The sequence below is a fragment of the Triticum urartu genome, chromosome 1, assembly GCF_003073215.2.
Source record: "Triticum urartu cultivar G1812 chromosome 1, Tu2.1, whole genome shotgun sequence".
In the NCBI taxonomy this organism is placed as follows: Eukaryota; Viridiplantae; Streptophyta; class Magnoliopsida; order Poales; family Poaceae; genus Triticum; species Triticum urartu.
In genome coordinates, this window is record NC_053022.1 from 16,722,128 (window position 1) to 16,749,595 (window position 27,468).

Genomic DNA, 27,468 nt, shown 5'->3' on the forward strand with positions numbered 1-27,468 from the left:
GAGAGAGCTAGGAAATTACGGTGTGGTGGCCTGGTCGTGTGGCCGTGAGACCTGGACGTGGGCGCTGCACTGGCAGGCGTCGTCGGCTTGTCGTCGATTGGTGGCCGCTGCGTACGGTGTGCCAGCCGCCAGGCATACACGTCTACGGGACCGAATCAGTCGATCGAATCAGCGCGTTTGCCGATGTGCGTGCGTGATTGGGGGTTGCGGGCGTAACCTGACGTGGGTTGTAGGCCTGCCGGGCCGCGGTAACTAGAGCACGAGAAGACGGGCCCTGATGCACTGCTGCCGGGCCACCCTGATGCCCAGGGCCTTTTATGTGACGGTTACTACTAAAATTATTTTTGGACCCTGATGCCTGTGCCACAGGGTCGGCCCACTGGGCTCCGCCCCTGGCCCCAGAGAATAGGCGAGTTCGCCGAACCTCGTTAACAAAACTTGTTGTCGTCATCGTGCTGTGATTGATTGTTCCTCGAATGATCAACTACGCGCCTCGCATTAATTCTAACACAAGAGCATGAATGTTTTTTTTCTTCCTACGTACCATTTTGATCTCTGCGGTTCCATCTCCTGCATTCCACGGTGCCGTGTCTCGCCTCCCACGCATCCGAATGAAATTGGCAGCTGAAAGCGGACGAGAATGCCCCCATCAGTGCAGCACACGCACACACAACAAATGCCCACTAGTCAGACCACGCACCCCCCAGTAGCACACACGTAGACAACAAAGGCCAACTAGTTAGACCACGCGCCCCTAGAAGCTGGGCAGCCATTCCAGACCACGCCATCCTGCGAACCCACCCAAAATAAATGAGAAAGTAGATGATGCGCAGAAATGTTTCAGTTTCTGGTAGTGAAGCATGATCGGTGCAGACTAAAAACAGCACAAGCAAAATAGGCAACAAGGTGGCTAATTGAAGTTCCAAGATATAAAATATGCAACCATTTGGTCTTAGATTACATATATGCCACTCCAACAATCCAAAACACTGATGTTCGCAAGAGAAATTCTGCCCAAATGAGGGCAAAGCTTCTTGTTATTTTACAGAGCTGACAAACTTTGAAGACTAGGAATCGCTTAATCCGGAAGTTCCATGGCTTAAGGACAAAACACACATGTCCTTTCAGATTAATATAGGCAAGCCACACGAAATATACTGAAATTACGATGACACTGACAATGTAGATCGGTATAGCCGAGCGGCACTCTCCATATATACAGCACCCCCATTGCATTCATATACCCTGCAAATCAGTATATGAGATAGGGAGTTTTGTCAGATTATAGTAGGAACCAAAGACGGGAGAACAACAAGACTAAGGGTTCACGACCAGGACCAATAGGATTAGAACAGAAAGATCTTCCAAGAAAAATTGAGTGCTGCATTTGGATAATAAAAACATGTTGAGCTTTTTCATACAACTGAAAGAAGAGATCAAAGTAGTACAAGAGCATGAATAGTTTTGGCTCGTACGTACCACTTTGACCTCCGCTCTTGACGACGGTGCTGTGCCACTTTACACATATGATATGCTAATATCTGGGCTTCCAGGATGTTTGCTGATGGCCACCCTGACGGCAGCCTCCAAACTCTGCATGTCCCACGTCGTTGGAAGCTCCTCCACGTGTGGCGGTCGAGAACGTAGGAACCTAGAAAGGAAGTCCCTCCGCTTGTAAATATGCACCTTACATGCATTGAGGCTCCGCAGGTGCTCGATGCCATCAAGTATACCATCGCTTTGCCGGGCTGCTTGTGCATAACACTGTATGGTGAGACTCTGAACCCTCGGCATTGCCCCTGCCTCGAACTTGAGGCAAGGCACTAGAGATCTGAAACAAAAATCCGTGAGATTTGGGAACACTCCACCGGGAACAACCACGCCTTCTTCCGGAACATGCTCCGTAACGTGCAACCTAAGGTGCACCAGCAAGGTCAGCCTGGCAAGAACCTCAACACCATCCCTCTGCAGAGACACAACTTCAACTTTTAAGCTCCTGAGCATGTCGAGCTGGGCGATCCAATCAGAGACAGTGGAGAAGGGGCATTCCAGCACGTGCAGTCTCTGGAGATGGCGTGGAGGTGGGGACCAACAAGTCAAGACGTCAACGTTGAGGGAACCCCTGATAGTTAGGGACTGAAGGCTGCCCAGCCTGCGGAGGGAGGAGAGCAGAGAATCGCAAGTATCTCCGATACCATATTGGCAACGGAATAGCTGTAATTCCCTTAGATTGCTCAGATCACCAAGACTCTTCATTCTATCCACATCATCCAGAATTATCTCGAATTCAGCCAAAGTACGGAGAGATGTCATCCTGCCGATCCCACCAATCAGATCCACACCTGCCGGGACAATCAGATACCACAACGTCGACGGTAACTCACGAACATCTAGCTTTAAATAATCATCTGCATCGACTATCTCCAATGTCTTCAATTTTTGTAATGTTCGCAGTTGCTTCAGCAGTTCCTTGCACCGAGCGCCTCTGGTCCTCAAATATCTCAGCTGAAAAAGGCTGCTTATGGAAAATGCATCGTACCGCTCTCTCTTGGAGTCATAAAAATCAAGATGTAGAACTCGCACAAGTTGAAACTTGGAGAGAGAAGGCATGCAATGGGCAGGACCCCAAAAGTTAAATGACCTGGCTTGGGTGAGATCCATGTTTTCTACAAGGTCGTTGCAATCTGAATTTCTGACTTGGAGAGATAACCGACGTACCGCCAAATGTCCGCTCGGGCTATGCGGGTCATTGATTATAGTAGTAAAGTTTTCTTCTCTGGACTTCAATATGATAAATTCAAGCATTAAATCATGCACCCGACAAGACAAGACATGCCCGCAGTCATCCAACTCACCTATCTGGATCATGTTTTTATTGATGAGCTGACTCAGGTAACTTTCTGCAAGCTCTTCTGGACCACCATAACCATGCTTTTCAGGAATAAATCCCTCGGCTATCCATCTCTTCACCAAATCGTCCTTAAATATTTCAGAATCTTCTGGGAAAATTCCCAGATATAGCAAGCAGGTCTTAAGGTCCAGAGATAAATCTGTATATCCAAGATTAAGCACATGTCTCATGCACCCTAAACCAGGGTTTGCTTCCAGTTGAAGACCTAAATAATTATGTATCTTCTCCCAGATTTCCCTTGAGTTTACCTCTTCATGGCTAGCCAAAATGCTGGCCACACTAAGTATGGCTAATGGCACCCCTCCACATTTCTTTATAATTCCATCTGAAACACTCTTCAGTTGCTCCGGACAAGCATCTTCAGTGTGAAAAATCCTTCTATGAAATAATCTCTTTGAGTCAAGATTATTAAGAGGTTTGATCTTGTAGACATGGCCGCGGAAAGAAGAACAGCAATGCCGAGCAACATCTTCATTACGTGTGGTTGTTATAACTCTACTGCCAAGATTATTTTCCACAAATAAACATTTAATAACGTCCCAGGCTCCACTTGACCACAAATCATCAATTACGATAAGGTATCTGTCGAACAATATGAAACACAATTTATCACACTAATAGAGTTTCAAAGTGCAATAGGTTATTAATATGTGTAACTATGGGGAATTAAAATAAATTTTAGCCAAATGCATCATCGTGAATTATGCATATTTTCAAGAACCCCTGCAGGGGTTAGATAAGCGTAATTTTGGCTGCATATGCAACATCCATGAATGATTACAAAAAATAAATTCAGTATAGAGTCGCAGATTTCTATTTATGTGGTTAAATGATACCGAGATTGATTTCACAGACGAGGACAAGTCTAGACCTATATAAATCCGTGATGTGATGACCATTGTAAGACAGCCCAAGCGGTCAAAAACCAAAGTGCAAGTAAGAGGAAATATGAGGCTAGGTTTTCTACGGAAATCCAATTTTGCTCTTGGGAGCATGTGCTCCTGCACGCAAAAAATGGTTTTTGAAATGTCAAAAAAAATCCCAATATTTTTTTATGTATTCATAGCCTCATCCAACTGCTATCTGCAAAGTTTTATTCAAACGGGTTAAACATTTTGGCCTGTGCAAAAAACAAAACAAATTGAACACCAAGTGTTGCCCAAAAATGTCACCCAAATTTCTTTTTTCACCGACGAAACAATACTGCTCCATTTCACATGAAAATTGTCAAGCATGCTTGTGACACTAACACAAACATCCACAATTGTTTTTCAGAATATTCATTTTACCACTTTTTTGAGGTACTGTTCATCCGGGAGCAAATGCTCCCGGGAGCCAAAACGCCATCCCCGGTTTTCTAGCACTGTGTTAAAAGGTGTGAGAGGCTTGTTAGTGAGCCACAAATTTTTTTTCAGAATAACCATTTTACCACTTTTTTTTGAGGTACTGTTCATCCGGGGGCAAATGCTCCCGGGAGCCAAAACGCCATCCCCGGTTTTCTAGCACTGTGTTAATTTAGATATAAGACAAGAATCTACATGTCATAAAAGGTGTGTGAGAGGCTTGTTAGTGAGCCACAATCACATGTACTCTTTTAAGGTTGTGCTTAAAAAATTCGCGATATGATTAGCTAAATATTTCCCTTTTTGCCATGATTGTTTGTTGTCGTTATTTTGATAATCTCTATGGGATTCATCCTCTTTGATGTTTGGTGAGAGAGTGTTAATCACTTTGGACTTATTTGAGCCCGGGCTTAAATAATTTATGCTTCGCTTACTTAAATCTTTCTTTGTATGGTCATGTTTGTTCATTATAATTATTTATATCAAGATTAGGACATCGCTAACTATGCAAGCTCACAAATTTTAATAGAAATTTCACACTGATGCAAGTGATAACATGGATGAACAAGGATGCCAATATCTTAAATATGGAAACGCAATTTTAGATTGTTAATGGCACTAAAAATCATATATCTTTATGTATCATTCAGTTGATACTTTTAAAAATAGGAAATATACTGATTTTCTATGTGGGCCATGACGAATTTGGTTTATAAAAAAACAATTAATGGTAAAGATCTGCGCTAGGTAGATTTAATAATGACACTACACTGCCCTCCTATTCTGCACACTAACCTAGCCCAATAAGAAAAATTAGCAAGCAAATAGAATTAATTGCAAACGACTGTAAAGAAACTGGCTGTATCTCCACTGGGCAAATCTTCCAAGGTTACCACGAGGTTATTCATACTTCATAGTAGTACTCCTATTTAATCATACTGACATACATCAAATCTCAAGTGACCAAGTGAGCATACCTTTTGTCTTGGAGACGTGTCCTGAGTCGGTCGATGAGCTGGGCTTCGTCATTCAGGCTTGAAGGCACCCAGCTCCAAACTCCTTTGTGTATATCTGACAATACTTTGACCATGCTGGGATTTTGAGACACCGACACAAAGGCCGTGCAATCGAAATCTCTCCTGATCTTCTCATAGACTTGTTTTGTGAGGGTTGTCTTTCCCATGCCCCCAAATCCAACAACTGATACCACCTTCAGTTGCGGTGCGTTCTCCTCCATCCTTAGCAACTCCACGAGCTTGCCTTTTGGGCCATCTATGCCGACAAGGGTGCCAGGATCTGCATAGAGTGCCTGCAGACGAGGGTCAATTTTCGCATGGTCCTGAGGCCGAGCACAGCCAACGCGCTCCTGCAACTTATATCTACTGTAGCAATTTCTTGCTTCCACCACCTGAGCCTTGAGTTCTTCGATCCGCTTGCCAATCTTGTAGCGCGACTTGAGCTTCTTGAGCCTGCGCTTATACCAGCCCTTGGCGGTACCGCCATCGAGCTCATGCCTAAAGATGTCGATGCAGTCTTCCATATCATAGGAGAGCTCACGCACCTTGTCACGCCACTCCTTGTCTTGCACATCGAGATCCTCCACCCCGGACAGCTTCAAGAGCAGAGCATTCATGCTGCTCATCTCATCTTTCATGGACGAGATCTGCTTCTCCACGCCCCTCGACAGTTTGTACTTCTTCCCCAGCAAGGCGGCGAGTTTGGGCAGGAGCGTCCTCATCGCTCCCGTCACAACAGCGCCCGCCACCGCCCCCTCCATCGGAGGGATCTGCCGGATTTTTCCTTCCCACGGCAAAGCAATGCAAGAACAGTATATATGCACTGTGTATGAGGTTGGATGAGGAGGAAGAGCTAGTGGGTATGGGAGCAATGATTGTTTGCCAAGCAGCAGTATATAGGACCAGAGGAGAGTTAATTCATGGACCCTCCAAATAGTGATTCCCTGTTGGGACAGAGACTTTCGGTGTGGCAGTGTCTACACCAAACTTTGTCCCCGCCACGTGCATCATGCAGGCCATGAATTCCATGGGACGCAAGCCAGGGCACTGCCGCTGGCTGGTCACTGCCCCAAACATGTCTCAAACGTTTGTGCGGACGATCCGATCAATAAGGCCAACTCCAGCGCGTGACCCATCCTGTCCGGGTGCGTTCGTTTGAGGCAAAATGGACAAACCAGACGGCCCAGCGCGCGGGCGCAAACGGACTTTTGTCCGTTTTCTGTCCGCTTTCGACCCATTCCTGGCCCAAGTTTGCGCCGCTTTTGGGGTGAAACGGACAGCGCGCGGACGGATGGGACGCGCGCGCTTGTCCTCCCCTGGCCCGCCCGTCGGTGGCACAAAGCAATACCCCCCGCGCCCCATTTGGCGCCATTTCCCCCCAAACCCTCCCATGTCCTGCCCCCACCCTCCCCCATCCATGGCCGACGCCCCGCCGAATTCCGGTGGCCTGGCCGTCGATCCGCTCGGAAAGGTGAAGAAGAAGGCGGCCAAGGGTCCAAGAAAGCCGCGGTCGGAATGCACGCCGGAGGAGCTCGCCAAGATGGACGCGGAATCGGCGAAGAGGAGGAACCGGAGGGCGGCCGTCAAGGGCAAGACCGCCGCGGCCAGGTTCGCCGCCGAGCGCGATGCGGTGGAGGCCGCGCGGCGCAAGGCCGAGATCGACGAGAAGGAGGCCATCGTCAACAAAGTGCACGCCCTCCTCATGCTTGGCCGTTGCCGTCCGACGGGTTTCTCTGGTGCAGCCGTCGGCCCGGCGAGCACAGGCTCATCGGGCGCCAGGCCTCAACATTGCCCGTCGTCGAAGGATGGGGCCAAAGGATGCTTCCACGCGATGGGCGCACGGCCACCGTATCCTAGAACAAGTCCGGACACGACCCCATTGCCCTACCCAAACAGACAGAATCCGGGCAAAACGGACGTCCGTTTGGGGCCTGGCAGGTCATGAAAATGCGACCTAAACGGAAGCCTCAAATGGGTCTCAAACGTCCGGACTGACAGGCACTCGACATATCCAGCGTAAATATGGGGCGGACATGGGGCGCTCGGGTGCGTCCGCCACATTGGACCCGGCCCACGCTGGCTCAGCCGACCCATATATATTCCTCCCCATCCGCTCACCGGACCTAACCCTAGCCACTTCACTCCATTCCCCTCCACTCTCCTCCACCACTGAGCTCACCTCTGGCGATCTCCATCCTTCTCCGACATGGCGGGCAGCGGATCTGACTCCGACCCAGATCCGTCGACTAGGGTGTCATTCGGTGCGAGTTTGTGACGCCCCCGTTTGACCGTGCACCAATTATACACACAAAATGCGCACGATCAAGATCAGGGTCCCACGGGAAGATATCATCCCATGCGGGTTGGAGGAGGCAATGGCCGTGGAGCATTTTAGTACTTTGTGTATATACCCAGAATGGTGTTGCGGAATCACTTGTCAAGAGGATAAGTTGGTAGCAATATTGCTCCTACAGAAGGGTAATCCCCCAACATCTTGTTGGGGTCATGCAGTTTCTCATGCTACGTTGATACAAATTCAACCAACTGCATATTATACGGTCTCCCTGTTGAAGTTAGTACATGGAAATCATCAAGTATTTCCCATTTGTGATTATTCGGTTGTGTTGGATAAATCTCTGTTAGCATCATTAGGCATACTAGATTCATCATTCTCCTCCTTATCTTGATCATCTACTCGAATGCCAAATTTTTGGCCATCACAGTGTCATCCATTGGTGCAATGACCAAATCAATAGGGTAATTTAATTCTACTGAATTTCAATCAACAGAAGTAACCCTTGCAACACCATCAGAGCCCTCTTGTGCATCTGCATCAGCCCCCTCGCTGACTCGCCGCTGAGAATGAAGAGGAGGGAGCAACACGGGTTCAGTCAGGTGACCCCAGTCAGGCACGGGCACACGTTTCACCTGAGGCACTGCCAAGTGGGACACACCTGTCTTAAACATAACCTAACTCCCGTTGACGACCATTTTAGTCGCTCAGGTGGGCCTTGGCTAGTTGGGATTCTGAAACATAGCACAAGAGCTATTTTCGTCAACTCCATCGTACTCCTTCCAATTCACCTATATGTTGTCGCATACTAGGAGCTATTGGCCCCACCATTAATACAACGCGCTACGTGTGCACCACACACACCCAACATCAATAAGTCAGCAGTGGACAGACAACATACATTGAATTCCACAGCAAGGCAAATTAAAACGGCCCTGCGCCCATCAATTCAACCCAGCTGCCCTCCAGCCCATCATGACACACATCAAGTATTTATTTGCCATCAACAAATCGCTCCCAGCAAATCCTGTTAGTGATCTTTCCAGTGCAGTTGCCCTTTCAGCATTTGTTGTTCTCTCGTCTGGGATCGATGTTCTCCTTTTCCTGAAATCATCAAGCAATGAGATACTTCTAACACCGAACAAGCTGTGGTAAAAAAACATGGCAAAAAAACCTTACCTCCTAACCCATCCAACTTTATCATCAAGGGCTATGTATTTGTTATCTATCCTCTCGTGTTTTTTCTCGTATTATCTTCAGTTACCTCTCGTGTTGGAACTAATCTTGTTATTAGTATTAAGTGTATATGATTATATCATGTTTATTTGTGTTTGTGTCATGTTAGTTGGTATAGTCGACTAAGTTCTAGCTAGTTATATGTATCGAGTCATCGCAGCGGCGTGATCGGCAGAGAGCGCAAAACAAAGAGCTAGAGTGTGTGTAGTGCAGCGGGCGGATCAGCAGTCATTAGTTGAGTGATGCATTCACAAGTTGCCAGGATTAGTCATGTGTTTAGTGGCCAGTTAATTAGCACATGCAGTTAAGATATGGCTGTTAGATTGATCTCTTCCCCAATGGGCAGGCCCATTGGACCCTTGACCCACGCCCTGATCGAGGACGTGAAGCCCAAGCAAGGCTGGTGGGCTCCTGTCACGGAGTGCCATATAGAGGAGGTGGGGACCATGGCACAAGGTACGAGGTTCATCGCCGCCACCGTATCCCCACTTTTCTAACCCTAGTCCGATTGAGAGGGAGGCGCTGAAGCGATGGGAAGCCCACCGCCACCACCACTACTCTCGGTCATCGCCGCTCTCACCATCCCACCATGGCCAACGGCGGGAGCTCCTCAGGCCAAGGAGAAGGTATCTCCTCTACTCCTCCCCATCTATCTGTTCTCTACATCACACACACACACACACACACAAACACACACACGGATCATAGACAAATGCATAGACAGATCACAGATAGTTCGATCTACTCCGAAACCCTAGCCTAGTCGATCCCCTAGATATAACTTTGGTATCAGATGCAAGGAAAGGCATCGGTTCTCGGGTAGAGATCAAATCAAAAGCAAATAAAAAGAAATCACGGAAAAGAAAGCGCCGCCGCTGTGCCGCGCCATTCCTCTCGATCCCGTCGCGCATCTTCAAGCTGAGGCGATAGGGAAGAAGAACTCCACCCATTCCGGGGCAATGGGCACAACCACCGAGCCGCTTGACGGCAGCGTGTTCACCCTCAGGTGCTCGCGCACGCCGGCAAGGGGACCAGTGGGGGGCCGTCGAGTCTCTGTCTCTTTCACTCTTGCATGTAGGTTGCGGTGCATGGGAAAAGAACTGGAGAAAGAAAAGGTGGTGAGGCGCCGTGCGGTGGCAACCGCCGCAGGCGGCCGGGGCGCTGCCCCTGATTCGCCGTCGGCTGACAAAGACGGCAAAGAAAGAGAGAGATCGAGAGAGACAGGTAAGGGTGGCGACGTGATGCAAATGGGGGCTAGGCTTCGGGATCGGGGGAGTCTCCCGTTTTTGTCCAACCGAAAACCGTGCCCGGCCGTCTGATCTAAAAGAACGGTCAGGATCAAAGACCTAGCGCCGCCCCGGGCCAATTGGGCCGAAAGCATGAACTCACCAGGCCGCTGTCGCACTGCCGCGGTGGGCCATGGGCCGATGAGCTAGGGCGGCCGAACGGCGCTCGACCAGCAGGCCGTGGGCCGCGCAGGGGCTGTTTGGCCGGCTGGTGGTGTTTTATTTTTTGTCCGTTTTGGGCAAATTTTTTATATACTTTTTTCTATTCAAATTAATCCAATGAAATTTTTTCTAGAAAATAGAAAAGTGACAGAAAAGTGTCTGAAAATTAAAATAAAAGTTTCTGAAAAGAATAAAGTTCATGATTTTTTATTCATGTTTTCCCGCTACAAAATAAAAATAAATGTGCTCTTTTAAAAGTGAATAGAACTAAAGTAAAAGATTAAATTGTTGCTTCCCTAATGGAATTTTGAACCAACCTGTTAAAATTGCTTAGAGAGTAAAAGAGTACAGAATTGTTTCTTAATAGAATATTATAAAGTTTCCGCTGCGAAGTAAAAGTTTTATCCTCAAATTAAATTGGAACCAACGGGAAAATTTAATTGGAAGAACTGTTCTTAGCAATGTTTTTCCCCTGCGGGTGAAATCAGATTCAGATAGCTTCCGCTATGACAAAAGAAAGATATTTGTTTTAAAGCTAAAATATGGTATTGTTATTTTCTGACCAACGTTGATGATAACAGTACTATAATTCTATGAGTCTTATGTTCAAAAGCTTAAATCTCCGATAAATTTTGTATCAAAGTGATCAATTTTCAGAGAACAGATAAAGATGAAGAAATGCTCTTGAGCTAGAGAAATGCATATTTCTTGTTTTCGCTGATGATTTCTTAGCAAATTTGTTTAACAGAAATACTATCATCACATTGTTTATGAGTTATATGCATAACTTCCATTTCCGCCCAACCGTGATATGGAATTAATGTAGAAGGATGATGTTTTATTCTAATTCTACCACAACGGTTATTTAGAATATAAAAAGAAAGTTTTAAAAAGTTTAACGTGCATATTTTTTAACCAGACCAACGTAGGGTTATTTTTTATGCTCATTATTGTTGATTATTGGCTAAGTTTTCTCAGACTAAATTTTTTCCATGCTTTCATTCGCGAAAGCGAATTGCTGGGTACTTGTGACCCGTAAGATGACCAAAAAAGGTCATAATGTGAGGGAGTATGTTCTCTCTAAAGAATGGCTTCAAAAGAAAAGAATTCTTGGATATTAATCCAAGAAAAGAAAAGAGATAGACCATTGAGAGTCTTGGTTGACGAATGTCTTTCATGTACTCTCTATGAAGAAGATTTTTCAGTCAACATGATTTGAGATGAAACAAGCAACATGCGTGTTTAATTTGACCAACGTCGGATCAAGCATGTGTGTCCAAGAGCATTCAGATTTATTTCTGAATTTGGAATATGCAGTCAAAAGAGCCAATTCTGGCGTTTATGTCCCTTACAGGGAATTACCCGCATAGCGGGAACAGATGATTTTGATAAAACCCACATGGCAGGAAAAGTCTGGGAAAATACATGCGTAACTGGGTAAAGTTGACATAGTATTATGTCCAAAATCCTGTATGGTGGGAGAAATTTGACAAAGGACTTATCTTGTATGACAGGAGAAAGATATGATGAGTCATGTGCGTTTAATGTGTCTCACTCTGGGAGAAAAGTATGGAGTAGCTATTATGCTTTCCTAGCATCAACCGTACACCTCATGTGTAACGGTCATTAAGCACTCAATAAATCCAAAGAGAATAAAAGTTAGAGACGAATCTAAAGATAAGAATGATATGCAAGTGTGACTTGCAAAAGTACTAATGATAAAGAACTCTGTTGAGTTTCTGAAATGGAATGAGGAAATAGTACTCCCATACCAGTTAACGGATAACTTCATTTCGTATGAAGTAATCAGATGAATGAAATAGATAATCAGAGTTTCATCAATTCACAAGAGTTATGAATGGTTTTCGAAATTGTGGCTTAAAAGTTCTTGCCACATTTCGAGGGGGAGAAAGAAATATGAAATAAATTAAAAATGATGAAACTCCCATATACTTTAGATAATGTGATGCACATTATGCATCTAAAGCGGTCCATTAATGAAGAATGTGATCGTCTAGGGAGTACGACGGTCATAATAATACCCCTAACGAAAAGAAATAGCTGTATTCCTGGATCTTTTACAGTTTCGAAAGCAGACTAAGGAATACTAAGACGGTGCTTAAAGTACCATAAAGAAGAAAGTTTTAATAGAATAAACCCAATTAGTAAAGTTTAAAGATACCCCATTTTTAGTGAAGATGGAGTAATCTGGGGGAGCATGGTATGAAAATACCTAAGACTCGAATAGATTGTATATGGGGGAGCACGTTGTATGACCTATACAACACCTATTGTTAGCTCTATATAGGAGGAATGAGTAAACATGGATCTTGTGATAAAGGTCCCCATAAAACATATCGCCTCTTGGAAATGAAAGACTATACAATTAATTTGCCTCTTGGCAATGACAGAGCAACAACAGTCCCATATGAAAGAAGTGCCAGCACCTGAGACACAGATGATTTCAAGGAATGAGAAAATTGTTGGGGAACGTAGCAGAAATTCAAAATTTTCCTACGTGTCACCAAGATCTATCTATGGAGAGACCAGCAACGAGGGGAAGAAGAGTGCATCTACATACCTTTGTAGATCGCTAAGCGGAAGCGTTCAAGTGAACGGGGTTGATGGAGTCGTACTCGTCATGATTCAAATCACCGATGATCAAGTGCCGAACGCACGGCACCTCCGCGTTCAACACACGTACAGCCCGGAGACGTCTCCCACGCCTTGATCCAGCAAGGAGGAGGGAGAGGTTGATGGAGATCCAGCAGCACGACGGCGTGGTGGAAGTAGCGGGATTCCAACAGGGCTTCGCAAAGCGCTGCGGGAGGAGGTAGATGTGTCACGGGAGGGAGAGGGAGGCGCCAGGCCTTAGATTGGTTTGCTCCTCCTTTTCCCCACTATATATAGGGCCAAGGGAGAGGGGGAGGCGCAGCCCTTGCCCCTTCCTCCAAGGAAGGGTGCGGCCAAGGGTGGGGAGGAGTCCATCCTCCCCAAGGCACCTCGGAGGTGCCTTCCCCCTTTAGGACTCTCCCCTTTTTCTCTTCTCTTGGCGCATGGGCCTCTTGGGGCTGGTGCCCTTGGCCCATATAGGCCAAGGCACAACCCCTACAGCCCATGTGGCCCCCGGGGCAGGTGGCCCCACCCGGTGGACCCCCGGGACCCTTCCGGTGGTCCCGGTACAATACCGGTGACCCCGAAACTTGTCCCGATGGCCGAAACAGGACTTCCTATATATATAATTCTTTACCTCCGGACCATTCCGGAACTCCTCGTGACGTCCGGGATCTCATCCGGGACTCCGAACAACTTTCGGGTTACCGCATACTAATATCTCTATAACCCTAGCGTCACCGAACCTTAAGTGTGTAGACCCTACGGGTTCAGGAGACATGCAGACATGACCGAGACGTTCTCCGGTCAATAACCAACAGCGGGATCTGGATACCCATGATGGCTCCCACATGTTCCACGATGATCTCATCGGATGAACCACGATGTCAAGGACTTAATCAATCCCGTATACAATTCCCTTTGTCTATCGGTATGTTACTTGCCCGAGATTCGATCGTCGGTATCCCGATACCTTGTTCAATCTCGTTACCGGCAAGTCTCTTTACTCGTTCTGTAACACATCATCCCGTGATCAACTCCTTGGTCACATTGCGCATATGATGATGTCCTACCGAGTGGGCCCAGAGATACCTCTCCGCTTACACGGAGTGACAAATCCCAGTCTCGATTCGTGCCAACCCAACAGACACTTTCGGAGATACCTGTAATGCACCTTTATAGCCACCCAGTTACGTTGTGACGTTTGATACACCCAAAGCATTCCTACGGTATCCGGGAGTTGCACAATCTCATGGTCTAAGGAAATGATACTTGACATTAGAAAAGCTTTAGCATACGAACTACACGATATTTGTGCTAGGCTTAGGATTGGGTCTTGTCCATCACATCATTCTCCTAATGATGTGATCCCGTTATCAACGACATTCAATGTCCATGGTCAGGAAACCGTAACCATCTATTGATCAACGAGCTAGTCAACTAGAGGCTTACTAGGGACATGGTGTTGTCTATGTATCCACACATGTATCTGAGTTTCCTATCAATACAATTATAGCATGGATAATAAACGATTATCATGAACAAGGAAATATAATAATAACCAATTTATTATTGCCTCTAGGGCATATTTCCAACAGTCTCCCACTTGCACTAGAGTCAATAATCTAGTTCACATCGCCATGTGATTAACACTCATAGGTCACATCGCCATGTGACTAACACCCAAGAGTTTACTAGAGTCAGTAGTCTAGTTCACATCACTATGTGATTAACACTCAATGAGTTTTAGGTTTGATCATGTTGCTTGTGAGAGAGGTTTTAGTCAATGGGTCCGAACCTTTCAGATCCGTGTGTGCTTTACAAATCTCTATGTCATCTCCTAGATGTAGCTACCACGTTCTATTTGGAGCTATTCCAAATAACTGTTCTACTTGGAGCTATTCTAAATTGTTGCTCCATTATACGTATCCGGTATCTCTACTCAGAGCTATCCGGATAGGTGTTAAGCTTGCATCGACGTAACCCTTTACGACGAACTCTTTTACCACCTCCATAACCGAGAAACTTCCTTAGTCCGCTAGTTACTAAGGATAACTTTGACCGCTGTTCTGTGATCCATTCATGGATCACTCTTGTACCCCTTGACTGACTCATGGCAAGGCACACTTCAGGTGCGGTACACAACATAGCATACTGTAGAGCCTATGTCTTAAGCATAGGGACGACCTTCGTCCTTTCTCTCTATTCTGCCGCGGTCGAGCTTTAAGTCTTAACTTCATACCTTACAACTCAGGCAAGAACTCCTTCTTTGACTGATCCATCTTGAACACCTTCAAGATCACGTCAAGGCATGTGCTCATTTGAAAGTACTATTAAGCGTTTTGATCTATCCTTATAGATCTTGATGCTCAATGCTCAAGTAGCTTAATCCAGGCTTTCCATTGAAAAACACTTTCCAAATAACCCTATATGCTTTCCAGAAATTCTACGTCATTTCTGATCAACAATATGTTAAAACATATACTTATCAGAAATTCTATAGTGCTCCCACTCACTTCTTTGGAAATACCAGTTTCTCATAAACTTTGTATACACCCAAAATCTTTGATCATCTCATCAAAGCACACATTCCAACTCCGAGATGCTTACTCCAGTCCTCAGAAGGATTGCTGGAGCTTTGCATACTTATTAGCATCTTTCAGGATTGACAAAACCTTCCGGTTGTATCACATACAACCTTTCCTCAAGAAAATCGTCAAGGAAACAATGTTTTGACATCCTATCTGCAAGATTTCATAAATAATGCAGTAATCGCTAATATAATTCCAACAGACTCTTAGCACCGCTACGAGTGAGAAAGTCTCATCGTATTCAACTCTTTGAACTTGTCGAAAAACATCTTAATGACAAGTCGAGCTTTCTTAATGGTGACATTTACCATCATTGTCCGTCTTCCTTTTAAAATCCATCTGTACTCAACAGCCTTACGACCATCAAGTAGTTCTTCCAAAGTCTACACTTTGTTTTCATATATGGATCCTCTCTCGGATTATATGGCCTCGAGCCATTTATCGGAATCCAGGCCCACCATCGCTTCTCCATAGCTCGTAGGTTCATTGTTGTCTAGCAACATGACTTCCAAGACAGGATTACGTACCACTCTGAAGTAGTACGCACCCTTGTCATCCTACGAGGTTTGGTAGTGACTTGATCTGAAGTTTCATGATCACTATCATAAGCTTCCACTTCAATTGGTGTAGGTGCCGCAGGAACAACTCTTTGTGCCCCGCTATACACTAGTTGAAGTAACGGTTCAATAACCTCATCAAGTCTCCACCATCCTCCCACTCAATTCTTTCGAGAGAAACTTTTCCTCGAGAAAGGACCCGATTCTAGAAACAATCCCTTATTGCTTTCAGATCTGAGACAGGAGGTATACCCAACTGTTTTTGGGTTGTCCTATGAAGATGCATTTATCCGCTTTGGGTTCGAGCTTATCGGCCTGAAACTTTTTCACATAAGCGTCGCAGCCCCAAACTTTTAAGAAATGACAACTTAGGTTTCTCTAAACCATAGTTCATACGGTGTCATCTCATCGGAATTACGTGGTGCCCTATTTAAAGTGAATGTGATTGTCTCTAATGCCTAACCCATAAACTATCGTGGTAATTTGATAAGAGACATCATGGTATGCATCATATCCCATAGGGTGCAGTTATGATGTTCGGACACACCATCACACTATGGTGTTCCAGGCTGTATTAGCTGTGAAACAATTTCCAAAATGTCTTAATTCTGTGCCAAACTCGTAATTCAGATATTCATCTCTATGATCATATCATAGATATTTTATCCTCTTGTCACGACGATCTTTCAACTTCACCCTGAACTTACTTGAACCTTTCAATAATTCAGACTCGTGATACATCAAGTAAATATACTCAACATCTACTCAAGTCATCTGTGAAGTAAGAACATAACGATATCCACTACATGCCTCAGCACTCATTGGACTGCACACATCAAAATGTATTACTTCCAGCAAGTTGCTTTCTAGTTCCATTTTACTGAAAACGAGGCTTTCAGTCATCTTGCCCATGTGGTATGATTTGCATGTCTCAAGTGATTCAAAATCAAGTGAGTTCAAACGGTCCATTTGCATGGAGTTTCTTCATGCATATACACCAATAGACATGGTTCGCATGTCTCAAACTTTTCAAAAATGAGTGAGTCCAAAGGTCCATCAACATGGAGCTTCTTCATGCGTTTTATACCGATATGACTTACGTGGCTGTGCCACAAGTAGGTGGTACTATCATTACTATCTTTTGGCATGAACATGTGTATCACTACGATCGAGATTCAATAAACCATTCATTTTAGGCGTAAGACCATTGAGGGTATTATTCAAATAAACAGAGTAACCATTATTCTCCTTAAATGAATAACCGTATTGCGATAGACATAATCCAATCATGTCTATGCTCAACGCAAACACCAATCTCGATGGTAGAGGGAGCATACGATATTTGATTAAATCAACATTGGAAACACTTCCAACACATACCATCAGCTCACCTTTAGCTAGTCTCCGTTTATTCCGTAGCTTTTATTTCGAGTTACTAACACTTAGCAACCGAACCGGTATCTAATACCCTGGTGCTACTAGGAGTACTAGTAAAGTACACATCAACACAATGTATATCCAATATACTTCTATCGACCTTGCCAGCCTTCTTATCTACCAAGTATCTAGGGTAATTCTGCTCCAGTGGCTGTTCCCCTTATTACAGAAGCACTCAGTCTCGGGTTTGGGTTCAACCTTGGGTTTCTTCACTAGAGCAGCAGCTGATTTGCCGTTTCATGAAGTATCCCTTCTTGCCCTTGCCCTTCTTGAAACTAGTGGTTTCACCAACCATCAACAATTGATGCTCCTTCTTGATTTCTACTTTTGCGGTGTCAAACATCGCGAATATCTCAAGGATCATCATATATGTCCTCGATATATTATAGTTCATCACGAAGCTCTAGCAGCTTGGTGGTAATGACTTCGGAGAACCATCACTATCTCATCTGGAAGATCAACTCCCACTTGATTCAAATGATTGTTGTACTCAGACAATCTGAGCACAAGCTCAACAATTGAGCTTTTCTGCTTAGTTTGCAGGTTAAGAAAATCGTCGGAGGTCTTATACCTCTTGACGTGGGCACGAGCCTGAAATTCCAATTTCAGCCCTCAAAACATCTCATATGTTTCGTGACGTTTCAAAACGTCTTTGGTGCCTCAACTCTAAACCGTTTAACTGAACTATCATGTAGTTATCAAAACGAGTATGTCAGATGTTCACAACATCCACAGACAACGTTCGAGGTTCAGCACACTGAGCGGTGCATTAAGGACATAAGCCTTCTAAGAAGCAATGAGGACAATCCTCAGTTTACGGACCTAGTCCGCATAATTGCTACTATCAACTTTCAACTAAATTTTCTCTAGGAACATAACTAAACAGTAGAACTATAGCGTGAGCTACGACATAATTTGCAAAATCCTTTTGACTATGTTCAGGATAATTAAGTTCATCTTATGAACTCCCACTCAGATAGACATCCCTCTAGTCATCTAAGTGATTACATGATCCGAGTGAACTAGGCCGTGTCCGATTAACACGTGAGACGGACTGGTCAACGTCGGCGAACATCTTCATGTTGATCGTATCTTCCATACGACTCGTGTTCGACCTTTCGGTCTCTGTGTTCCGAGGCCATGTCTTCACATGCTAGGCTCGTCAAGTTAACCCTAAGTGTTTTTGCATGTGTAAAACTTCTTACACCCGTTGTATGTGAACGAAAGGATCTATCACACCCGATTAACACGTGATGCTTCGAAGCGACGAACTGTAGCAACGGTGCATAGTTAGGGGAGAACACTTCTTGAAATTTTAATGAGGGATCATCTTATTTACTACCGTCGTACTAAGTAAACAAGATGCATAACATGATAAACATCATATGTAATCAAATAGTGACATGATATGGCCAATATCATGTAGCTCCTTTGATCTTCATCTTGGGGCTCCATGATCATCTTGTCACCGGCATACTCATCGACATGTAAGTTGTGATTCCTTTGACAAGAACATGATCAATCTCATACATCACATATATCATTCATCACATCCTTTTGGCCATATCACATCACATAGCATACCCTGCAAAAACAAGTTAGACGTCCTCTAATTGTTGTTTGCATGTTTTACGTGGCTGCTATGGGTTTCTAGCAAGAACGTTTCTTACCTACGCAAAACCACAACGTGATATGCCAATTGCTATTTACCCTTCATAAGGACCCTTTTCATCGAATCTGATCCGACTAAAGTAGGAGAGACAGACACCCGCTAGCCACCTTATGCAACTAGTGCATGTCAGTCGGTGGAACCAGTCTCACGTAAGAATACGTGTAAGGTCGGTCCGGGCCGCTTCATCCCACGATGCCGCCGAATCAAGATAAGACTAGTAACGGCAAGCATATTGAACAAAATCAACGCCCACAACTACTTTGTGTTCTACTCGTGCATAGAATCTACGCAATAGACCTAGCTCATGATGCCACTGTTGGGGAACGTAGCAGAAATTCAAAATTTTCCTACGTGTCACCAAGATCTATCTATGGAGAGACCAGCAACGAGGGGAAGAAGAGTGCATCTACATACCTTTGTAGATCGCTAAGCGGAAGCGTTCAAGTGAACGGGGTTGATGGAGTCGTACTCGTCATGATTCAAATCACCGATGATCAAGTGCCGAACGCACGGCACCTCCGCGTTCAACACACGTACAGCCCGGAGACGTCTCCCACGCCTTGATCCAGCAAGGAGGAGGGAGAGGTTGATGGAGATCCAGCAGCACGACGGCATGGTGGAAGTAGCGGGATTCCAACAGGGCTTCGCAAAGCGCTGCGGGAGGAGGTAGATGTGTCACGGGAGGGAGAGGGAGGCGCCAGGCCTTAGATTGGTTTGCTCCTCCTTTTCCCCACTATATATAGGGCCAAGGGAGAGGGGGAGGCGCAGCCCTTGCCCCTTCCTCCAAGGAAGGGTGCGGCCAAGGGAGGAGTCCATCCTCCCCAAGGCACCTCGGAGGTGCCTTCCCCCTTTAGGACTCTCCCCTTTTTCTCCTCTTGGCGCATGGGCCTCTTGGGGCTGGTGCCCTTGGCCCATATAGGCCAAGGCACAACCCCTACAGCCCATGTGGCCCCCCGGGGCAGGTGGCCCCACCCGGTGGACCCCCGGGACCCTCCGGTGGTCCCGGTACAATACCGGTGACCCCGAAACTTGTCCCGATGGCCGAAACAGGACTTCCTATATATATAATTCTTTACCTCCGGACCATTCCGGAACTCCTCGTGACGTCCGGGACTCATCCGGGACTCCGAACAACTTCGGGTTACGCATACTAATATCTCTATAACCCTAGCGTCACCGAACCTTAAGTGTGTAGACCCTACGGGTTCGGAGACATGCAGACATGACCGAGACGTTCTCCGGTCAATAACCAACAGCGGGATCTGGATACCCATGATGGCTCCCACATGTTCCACGATGATCTCATCGGATGAACCACGATGTCAAGGACTTAATCAATCCCGTATACAATTCCCTTTGTCTATCGGTATGTTACTTGCCCGAGATTCGATCGTCGGTATCCCGAATACCTTGTTCAATCTCGTTACCGGCAAGTCTCTTTACTCGTTCTGTAACACATCATCCCGTGATCAACTCCTTGGTCACATTGCGCATATGATGATGTCCTACGAGTGGGCCCAGAGATACCTCTCCGCTTACACGGAGTGACAAATCCCAGTCTCGATTCGTGCCAACCCAACAGACACTTTCGGAGATACCTGTAATGCACCTTTATAGCCACCCAGTTACGTTGTGACGTTTGATACACCCAAAGCATTCCTACGGTATCCGGGAGTTGCACAATCTCATGGTCTAAGGAAATGATACTTGACATTAGAAAAGCTTTAGCATACGAACTACACGATATTTGTGCTAGCTTAGGATTGGGTCTTGTCCATCACATCATTCTCCTAATGATGTGATCCCGTTATCAACGACATTCAATGTCCATGGTCAGGAAACCGTAACCATCTATTGATCAACGAGCTAGTCAACTAGAGGCTTACTAGGGACATGGTGTTGTCTATGTATCCACACATGTATCTGAGTTTCCTATCAATACAATTATAGCATGGATAATAAAATCTCGTTACCGGCAAGTCTCTTTACTCGTTCTGTAACACATCATCCCGTGATTATGGCCGAGTGGGCCCATCTTACACGGTGAAACATCGAGTACACATATGTAATGCATATACCATAGGTGAACACCAAAGCATTCCTACGGTATCCGGGAGTTGCACAAATCTCATGGTCTAAGGAAATGATACTTTGACATTAGAAAAGCTTTAGCATACGAACTACACGATCTTTGTGCTAGGCTTAGGATTGGGTCTTGTCCATCACATCATTCTCCTAATGATGTGATCCCGTTATCAACGACATTCAATGTCCATGGTCAGGAAACCGTAACCATCTATTGATCAACGAGCTAGTCAACTAGAGGCTTACTAGGGACATGGTGTTGTCTATGTATCCACACATGTATCTGAGTTTCCTATCAATACAATTATAGCATGGATAATAAATGATTATCATGAACAAGGAAATATAATAATAACCAATTTATTATTGCCTCTAGGGCATATTTCCAACAAAAATCAGATACTTCTGATTACTATAAAGTCTGTGTTAGTGAAATTCAAATGGAGGTTGATTTCACCTCATTTAAAGCGCTCAATCGAGCTTTGAGAAGTGTCTGTTTTGTCGAAATGATAAGAGACTATGTGAGATGAAATAAAATTGGTGAATCCCGACGATGTTTGGGATTCATAAGTATTTCCAATGGAACCAAAACAGTAGGCTGTAAAAGGTCTACAAGGTCAATATGACTCCAAAGGAAATATGTAAAGGTGTAAAGCGCGACTTAAATCGAAAGATTTTGTGCAAAGAGAATGAATAGGTTACAATGAGTGTTAAATGGCACATCATGATCGACATCATCATCTGAGTTACATCAGATGAAAGTAAAGAACACAAGGGATACTGCTTCAAGAAGTTTTTTATGGACTAGAGCAAGTCTCTAGACAGTGGTATTTGAAGTTAAAGAATCAGATGTTATTTTTGGTGAAAGAAAATGTGAGGACAATTGTATTTGTGCAAAGTTATAGAATGGGAAACTCATTTCCTCATCATGTGCATGTGGATGACGTCCTACTTGCTAGTGGCGATGTCAATCTACTGCAGGAGGAGAAAAGAAGTTCTTGTCCTCAAAGTTCAAAAGAATGTTCTCGGTAGAGTGTCTCTCGTTATAAGTATTGAGATTCATCAAGAAAATAAATAAAAAGGGGTATTAGGAATGTCGCATGGACATGCTAAGAAAGGTCTCTAAAGTATGCATGCGAAAAAACCTACGCCTGTTCTTATAGTAAAGGGTAATGTAACTGGAAAATTTGGTGTTCCCAAAGTTGATGAGAAAAGACTGAAAATTGATATGGTACCATATGCTCTAGTTGTTCGAAGCTCAATATATTACCCTGACATAGTTCACGTATCCGGGTTGTTTTGGCAATGTCCAGTCCATATATAGATCACTGGAATGGAGTCAAAGATATCAGCCTCATGCTGAAAGAAATAAGTGCTCTCAAAAGATTCTGAGTACAAAGACATGACTTGTGAAATGTATAGCGAAATCCTCAATTGTCGCTAACTTTCATACTTGGAGTTTTTTGTGTGGAAAAGCTCCAAAGAATAAAACAAGTATCATCAATGTGATGCAAAAATATGTTATAGCTTGATATGAGGCTGAGGGACAGGCAAATGGTTAAGGAGACTTGTACCCGGAGTTGATAATGGTTGACAACATCGATAACCATTTTAAGTTTTTCGCTCCTATGACAACGAGTCAAGTGTTGATGCCAAACACACTGACACAGAGTTATGCCTTGTAAAGGAGAAAACCCGAAATTATTTAGAAATGCTTGAAGCATAAAAGCAATAGACAAGTGTTTGCAGATCCGCTTATTATAGGCTTACCGCCGAGTGTGTTCAGAGAACACACAGTCGACATGGGTTTTATGGTATAGTCTAAGATTTCCGGACAATAAAAGGGCCCAAGGTTAAAGAATCTGTTTCAAAACAGAGGAGTATGTTGTAGGTGTTGATTCTATCGGGGATAGACTGTGATGATGAGACATGTTCTACATGCAAACCTGTGATGGAACGAGTACTTTGAAAAGAGTTATTTCAAAGTATAAAGTTAAAAGTATATGATGAGATCAAGGGGGAGAATGTTAGATTGATCTCTTCCCCAATGGGCCCAATGACCCATTGGACCCTTGACTCATGCCTTGATCGGGGGCGTCCAGCCCAAGCAAGGCTGGTGGGCCCCTATCGCGCAGTGCCATATAGAGGAGGTGGGGACCACGGCACAAGGTACGAAGTTCGTCGCTGCCACTGTATCCCCACCGTCCTAACCCTAGTCCGATTGAGAGGGAGGCGCTGAAGCGATGGGAAGCCCACCGCCACCACCACTACTCTTGGTCATCGCCGCCGTCACCATCCCACCATGGCCAACGGCGGGAGCTCCTCAGGCCAAGGAGAAGGTATCTCCTCTACTCCTCCCCATCTCTCTGTTCTCTCTCTCTACACACACACACACACACGGATCATAGACAAATGCATAGACAGGTCACAGATAGTTCGATCTACTCCGAAACCCTAGCCTAGTCGATCCCATGGATATAACAATGGCCTGCATGCACAAGGATTAGCGGTCAAGAGTTTGTTAGCTACATGCATGCTACTTTGGCCTCGTCGTGTTGCCGGTTGAGGAGGGGTTGCACAAGTCGGACGAACTTGCCTGCTCCCCGCGCGTGCGCCCATCCGTGCCCCTGCATATGTGGCTTGATTTGATTGGAACAAAATAAGGCCCAGCCCCACCCCCTTAAAATCAGGGGGGAGATGATTAGATTAGAAAGAAAAAAGAAAAAAAGACAGCCGTAGGATGAGATGGGAGCACGGATGGGAGCATGGGGAGGGAGTAAGCAAGCCAGATCCGCACAAGTCTGTAGATGCCCATGCAAGTAGCTTGTGGTGTGAGTGAAAATAGGATCAGCTGGTGTGTGGCTTGACCGACGTGTGCACACATGCTAGGTAGTGGGTGCGTGAGGTGTGTTGGGTCTGGCTATTTAAGCCTTTGTGAATTAGTTCATTGGTCTGGGATAAGAAATAGAGAGGAAGGAAATGCTCCGGCTAAGAGGCGTTGGCCGAGCACCAAAAATTTCTGCATTTGTGTTCTTCTTGTGTCCACCATCTATGTGTTGATCCTTGGGCGAAGCCAACATCTCGGACCATGCCAAGCCTATCCGAATGGCTTTCAAAAAATGCTTAATCAAGGTAAACACATGCAACTCTCCCTCGTTCCACTATAAATATCGTTATGCTAAGGTTTGATGCAGCAGAGAGAAGATAACAGGTGGGCAAGCTCGATCGTACACAAAGAAAACAAGAACGACGGATCAGATATAGATTTGGTGGGCCAACCTGTTGAACTCCATATCCACTGAAGCCATCTCCTTTTTTTCTACTGTTTCTCCACAGTGCACCCCTTGGAGAACACTACAGTGCGCTCCAACAGCAAGTGCGTGTGCTTAATGTTGCCTGCAATTGCGATATTGGTTGCTAATGCAAAGCATGTATTCCTTTGAACATTATTGCCGTCTGGCCCACTAGAGGGGAGTATAGCACATGTATTCACGAGCATCGGTGATTAACGTGTCAGGTATTGTAAATGGGCTTATATTAAGTAGCAATCCTGATGCGTGCGCGGGCGGACAGAATTTCGGCATCGCATGGCCGCATATCCCAAAAATCCGCGTCCCTAGTCAGGTTGCTTAAATAGGAGATTAATTAAGTGGCTTATTTGTGAAGAGAATATCTCAAGGGTAGGTATATGGCAGTGAGCTGAACGAGTAATTTAAGGTGGCTCCAGCCATATCTCAAGGTTATATGGCAGAGTGAACTGGACGAGTGTGGCTGTAATGTAAGCTCGATGGCCAGAAGGATATGAGTGTGTAAGTTACTGGCGATGCAACATGCATATATACGAATGATACATGTACGTACGTGTCTGTGCTCTAATGTACGCGCTCGCTGAAATTTTAGGTTCAAACCAAAAAAGAGAAATTCAAACCCCCACCCCAGCCAACCCATCAAAACCAAAGTTCAAACCAATCCCATGCAAACCACTCAGTCTTCCTCCTCGTCTCAACGAGATTAATAACATGTGAACAGTAATTACAAATACATATGACTTATTATATTTGATTATATATAGTTGTAAAATATTTATTAATATAAGTATAATAATATAACAAAAAATATTTTCTCACACATGGTTGCATGCTCAGGTGGGACACTTCTTGGTTGAGATAAATAGGTCTCTGCTTTGTTACCGGAATTGGATGTAGTAAGTTCTATGAGATTTCATGGTATAGACCTTTAGTATTCTGATTAGCAATATGAGAATTGAAACTCAAGCCATATAATATAATATGTTTGATTATTATATAGTCATAGAAAATTTATCTAATATAAGTAACATGCATGATGCATATTAAGGTGAGTCTTCTTTCATGCATAATGCCATAGTGAGGTGGCGTAGTTGTATGTTGAGAGAATAAAATTAATGGGGCATGTGTGGTGACATGATGAGTTGGTATACTTATATGTCAAGATAATTGAGTTAGTGGGGATAAACTATTTAGGTATATAGGATACGATATGCTTGCCTCATATACACTAGAAACTTCTATTAAGATTATGTGTATGATTTGGAAATTTCAAACATGATATTCATTAATATTAAAATATAAATATGAACACATGCATAGGCATGCAAATATATGTGTATACACTATACACTTTATGCAATAATTAAAAATATATTCAAGTGATTTTTCTGGAAAAATAATTTGTTACATCATACAATTTTAATTTCATACAAGAAAATATCCAATGAAATATATGTTAGAACTGTATGAAATATAATATATCTATTATCTAGAAATATAGTTATGTGTCTAACTATGATAACTAATTATAAAAAACACTAATTAAAATTGTAATATGGTACAATTAATTTAAAATAAGTATAAAGATTTATTATAAATAAATATTATTTCATATTGCCTCCAGTCTAAAAATGACATGGACTGGCTCCGTTAATTTGCTGGTTGGTTCTATTTACAGTACACAATTTTCTTGTTGGCTTCAGAGGTCGAACAACGAATGTGAGACGACAATTACAATATCCGAATCAATATCCCTGATGTTGAGACTGAAGTGATACTGAAAGAATTTTCTCCATTTTTACTGATCGTGGAGTATAGGTCCCAGCTGGTCAAATGGAAAGACAAATTTTTGTATTCCTGGTCCTCTTGCACTGGACTGTCCAAACCAATATCGAAAATGCCGGAATAAAAGCTTCTGAGGTTGAATTGTTGCAAAAAGTAGAATCAGGTGGACTCAGGTACTGTGATGATTGTCCTACAAAGTGATCTAATAAGCTGCCCCTCCGTTGTGGTACCTCCAAAGCCAGCAAGATTGTTGTAAGTATCGCATTGACCTCTAAAACCAACAATTAACTCCAAGTAGTTCTGGCTAATTGCATTATAGTTTCCAGCAAATGGCAACTTTTGTACATACATATCTTTAGTAGCTTGGCTAATTCCTATAATCGTTGCATCATTAAAGACACGCCAGATCTCATTATAATCGAAGCCTATGAGATAAAAGCTGCTGAAGTTGTGAAGGAGTTTTATCGGTTTGTTGTCCTTCATTGGAACGTCCAATGTCACCTCAAGTATCCGTGGGTATGATTATACGACATGCATCACACAATCTCAGATTCATCTATTCAACCAACACAAATAACTTCAAAGAGTGCCCCAAAGTTTCTACCGGAGAGTCAAGACGAAAACGTGTGCCAACCCCTATGCATAAGTTCACGAGGTCACGGAACCCGCAAGTTGATCACGAAAACATACATCAATTCGATCACGTGATATCCCATTGTCACCACAGATAAGCACATGCAAGACATACATCAAGTGTTCTCAAATCCTTAAAAACTCAATCCGATAAGATAACTTCAAAGGGAAAACTCAATCCATTACAAGAGAGTAGAGGGGGAGAAACATCATAAGATCCAACTATAAGAGAGAGAGAGAGAGAGAGAGAGAGATCAAACACATAGCTACTGGTACATACCCTCAGCCCCGAGGGTGAACTACTCGCTCCTCGTCATGGAGAGTGCCGGGATGATGAAGATGGCCATCGGAGAGGGATTCCCTCCTCCGGCAGGGTGCCAGAACGGGTCTAGATTGGTTTTCGGTGGCTACAGAGGCTTGTGGCGGCGGAACTCCCGATCTAGGTTTCTTTCTGGAAGTTGGAGTCGGAAACAAGTCAGGGGGGTCCCCGAGGTGGCCACGAGGTAGGGGGCGCGCCCAGGGGGGTAGGCCCCGCCCCCA

At 44.5% G+C, this 27,468-nt stretch overlaps 1 protein-coding gene across 2 annotated transcripts; it reads right to left on the reverse strand.

The window, feature by feature from the left end:
* Positions 1-895: 895 nt before the first annotated feature.
* LOC125543050 (disease resistance protein RGA5-like) lies at positions 896-6,140 on the reverse strand. Of its 2 annotated transcripts, XM_048706302.1 has the most exons (4): positions 5,663-6,140; positions 5,232-5,563; positions 1,480-3,493; positions 896-1,245 (listed from the first exon to the last, which is right to left on the reverse strand). In XM_048706302.1, the coding sequence occupies exons 1-3, from the start codon at positions 6,029-6,031 to the stop codon at positions 1,519-1,521; spliced, it is 2,676 nt and encodes an 891-aa protein (XP_048562259.1). In that variant the 5' UTR covers positions 6,032-6,140; the 3' UTR covers positions 896-1,245; positions 1,480-1,518. The 2 variants fall into 2 exon arrangements, with proteins under 2 accessions (XP_048562259.1, XP_048562254.1); XM_048706297.1 differs by having other exon boundaries at positions 5,232-6,140.
* Between the last annotated feature and the right edge of the window lie 21,328 nt (positions 6,141-27,468).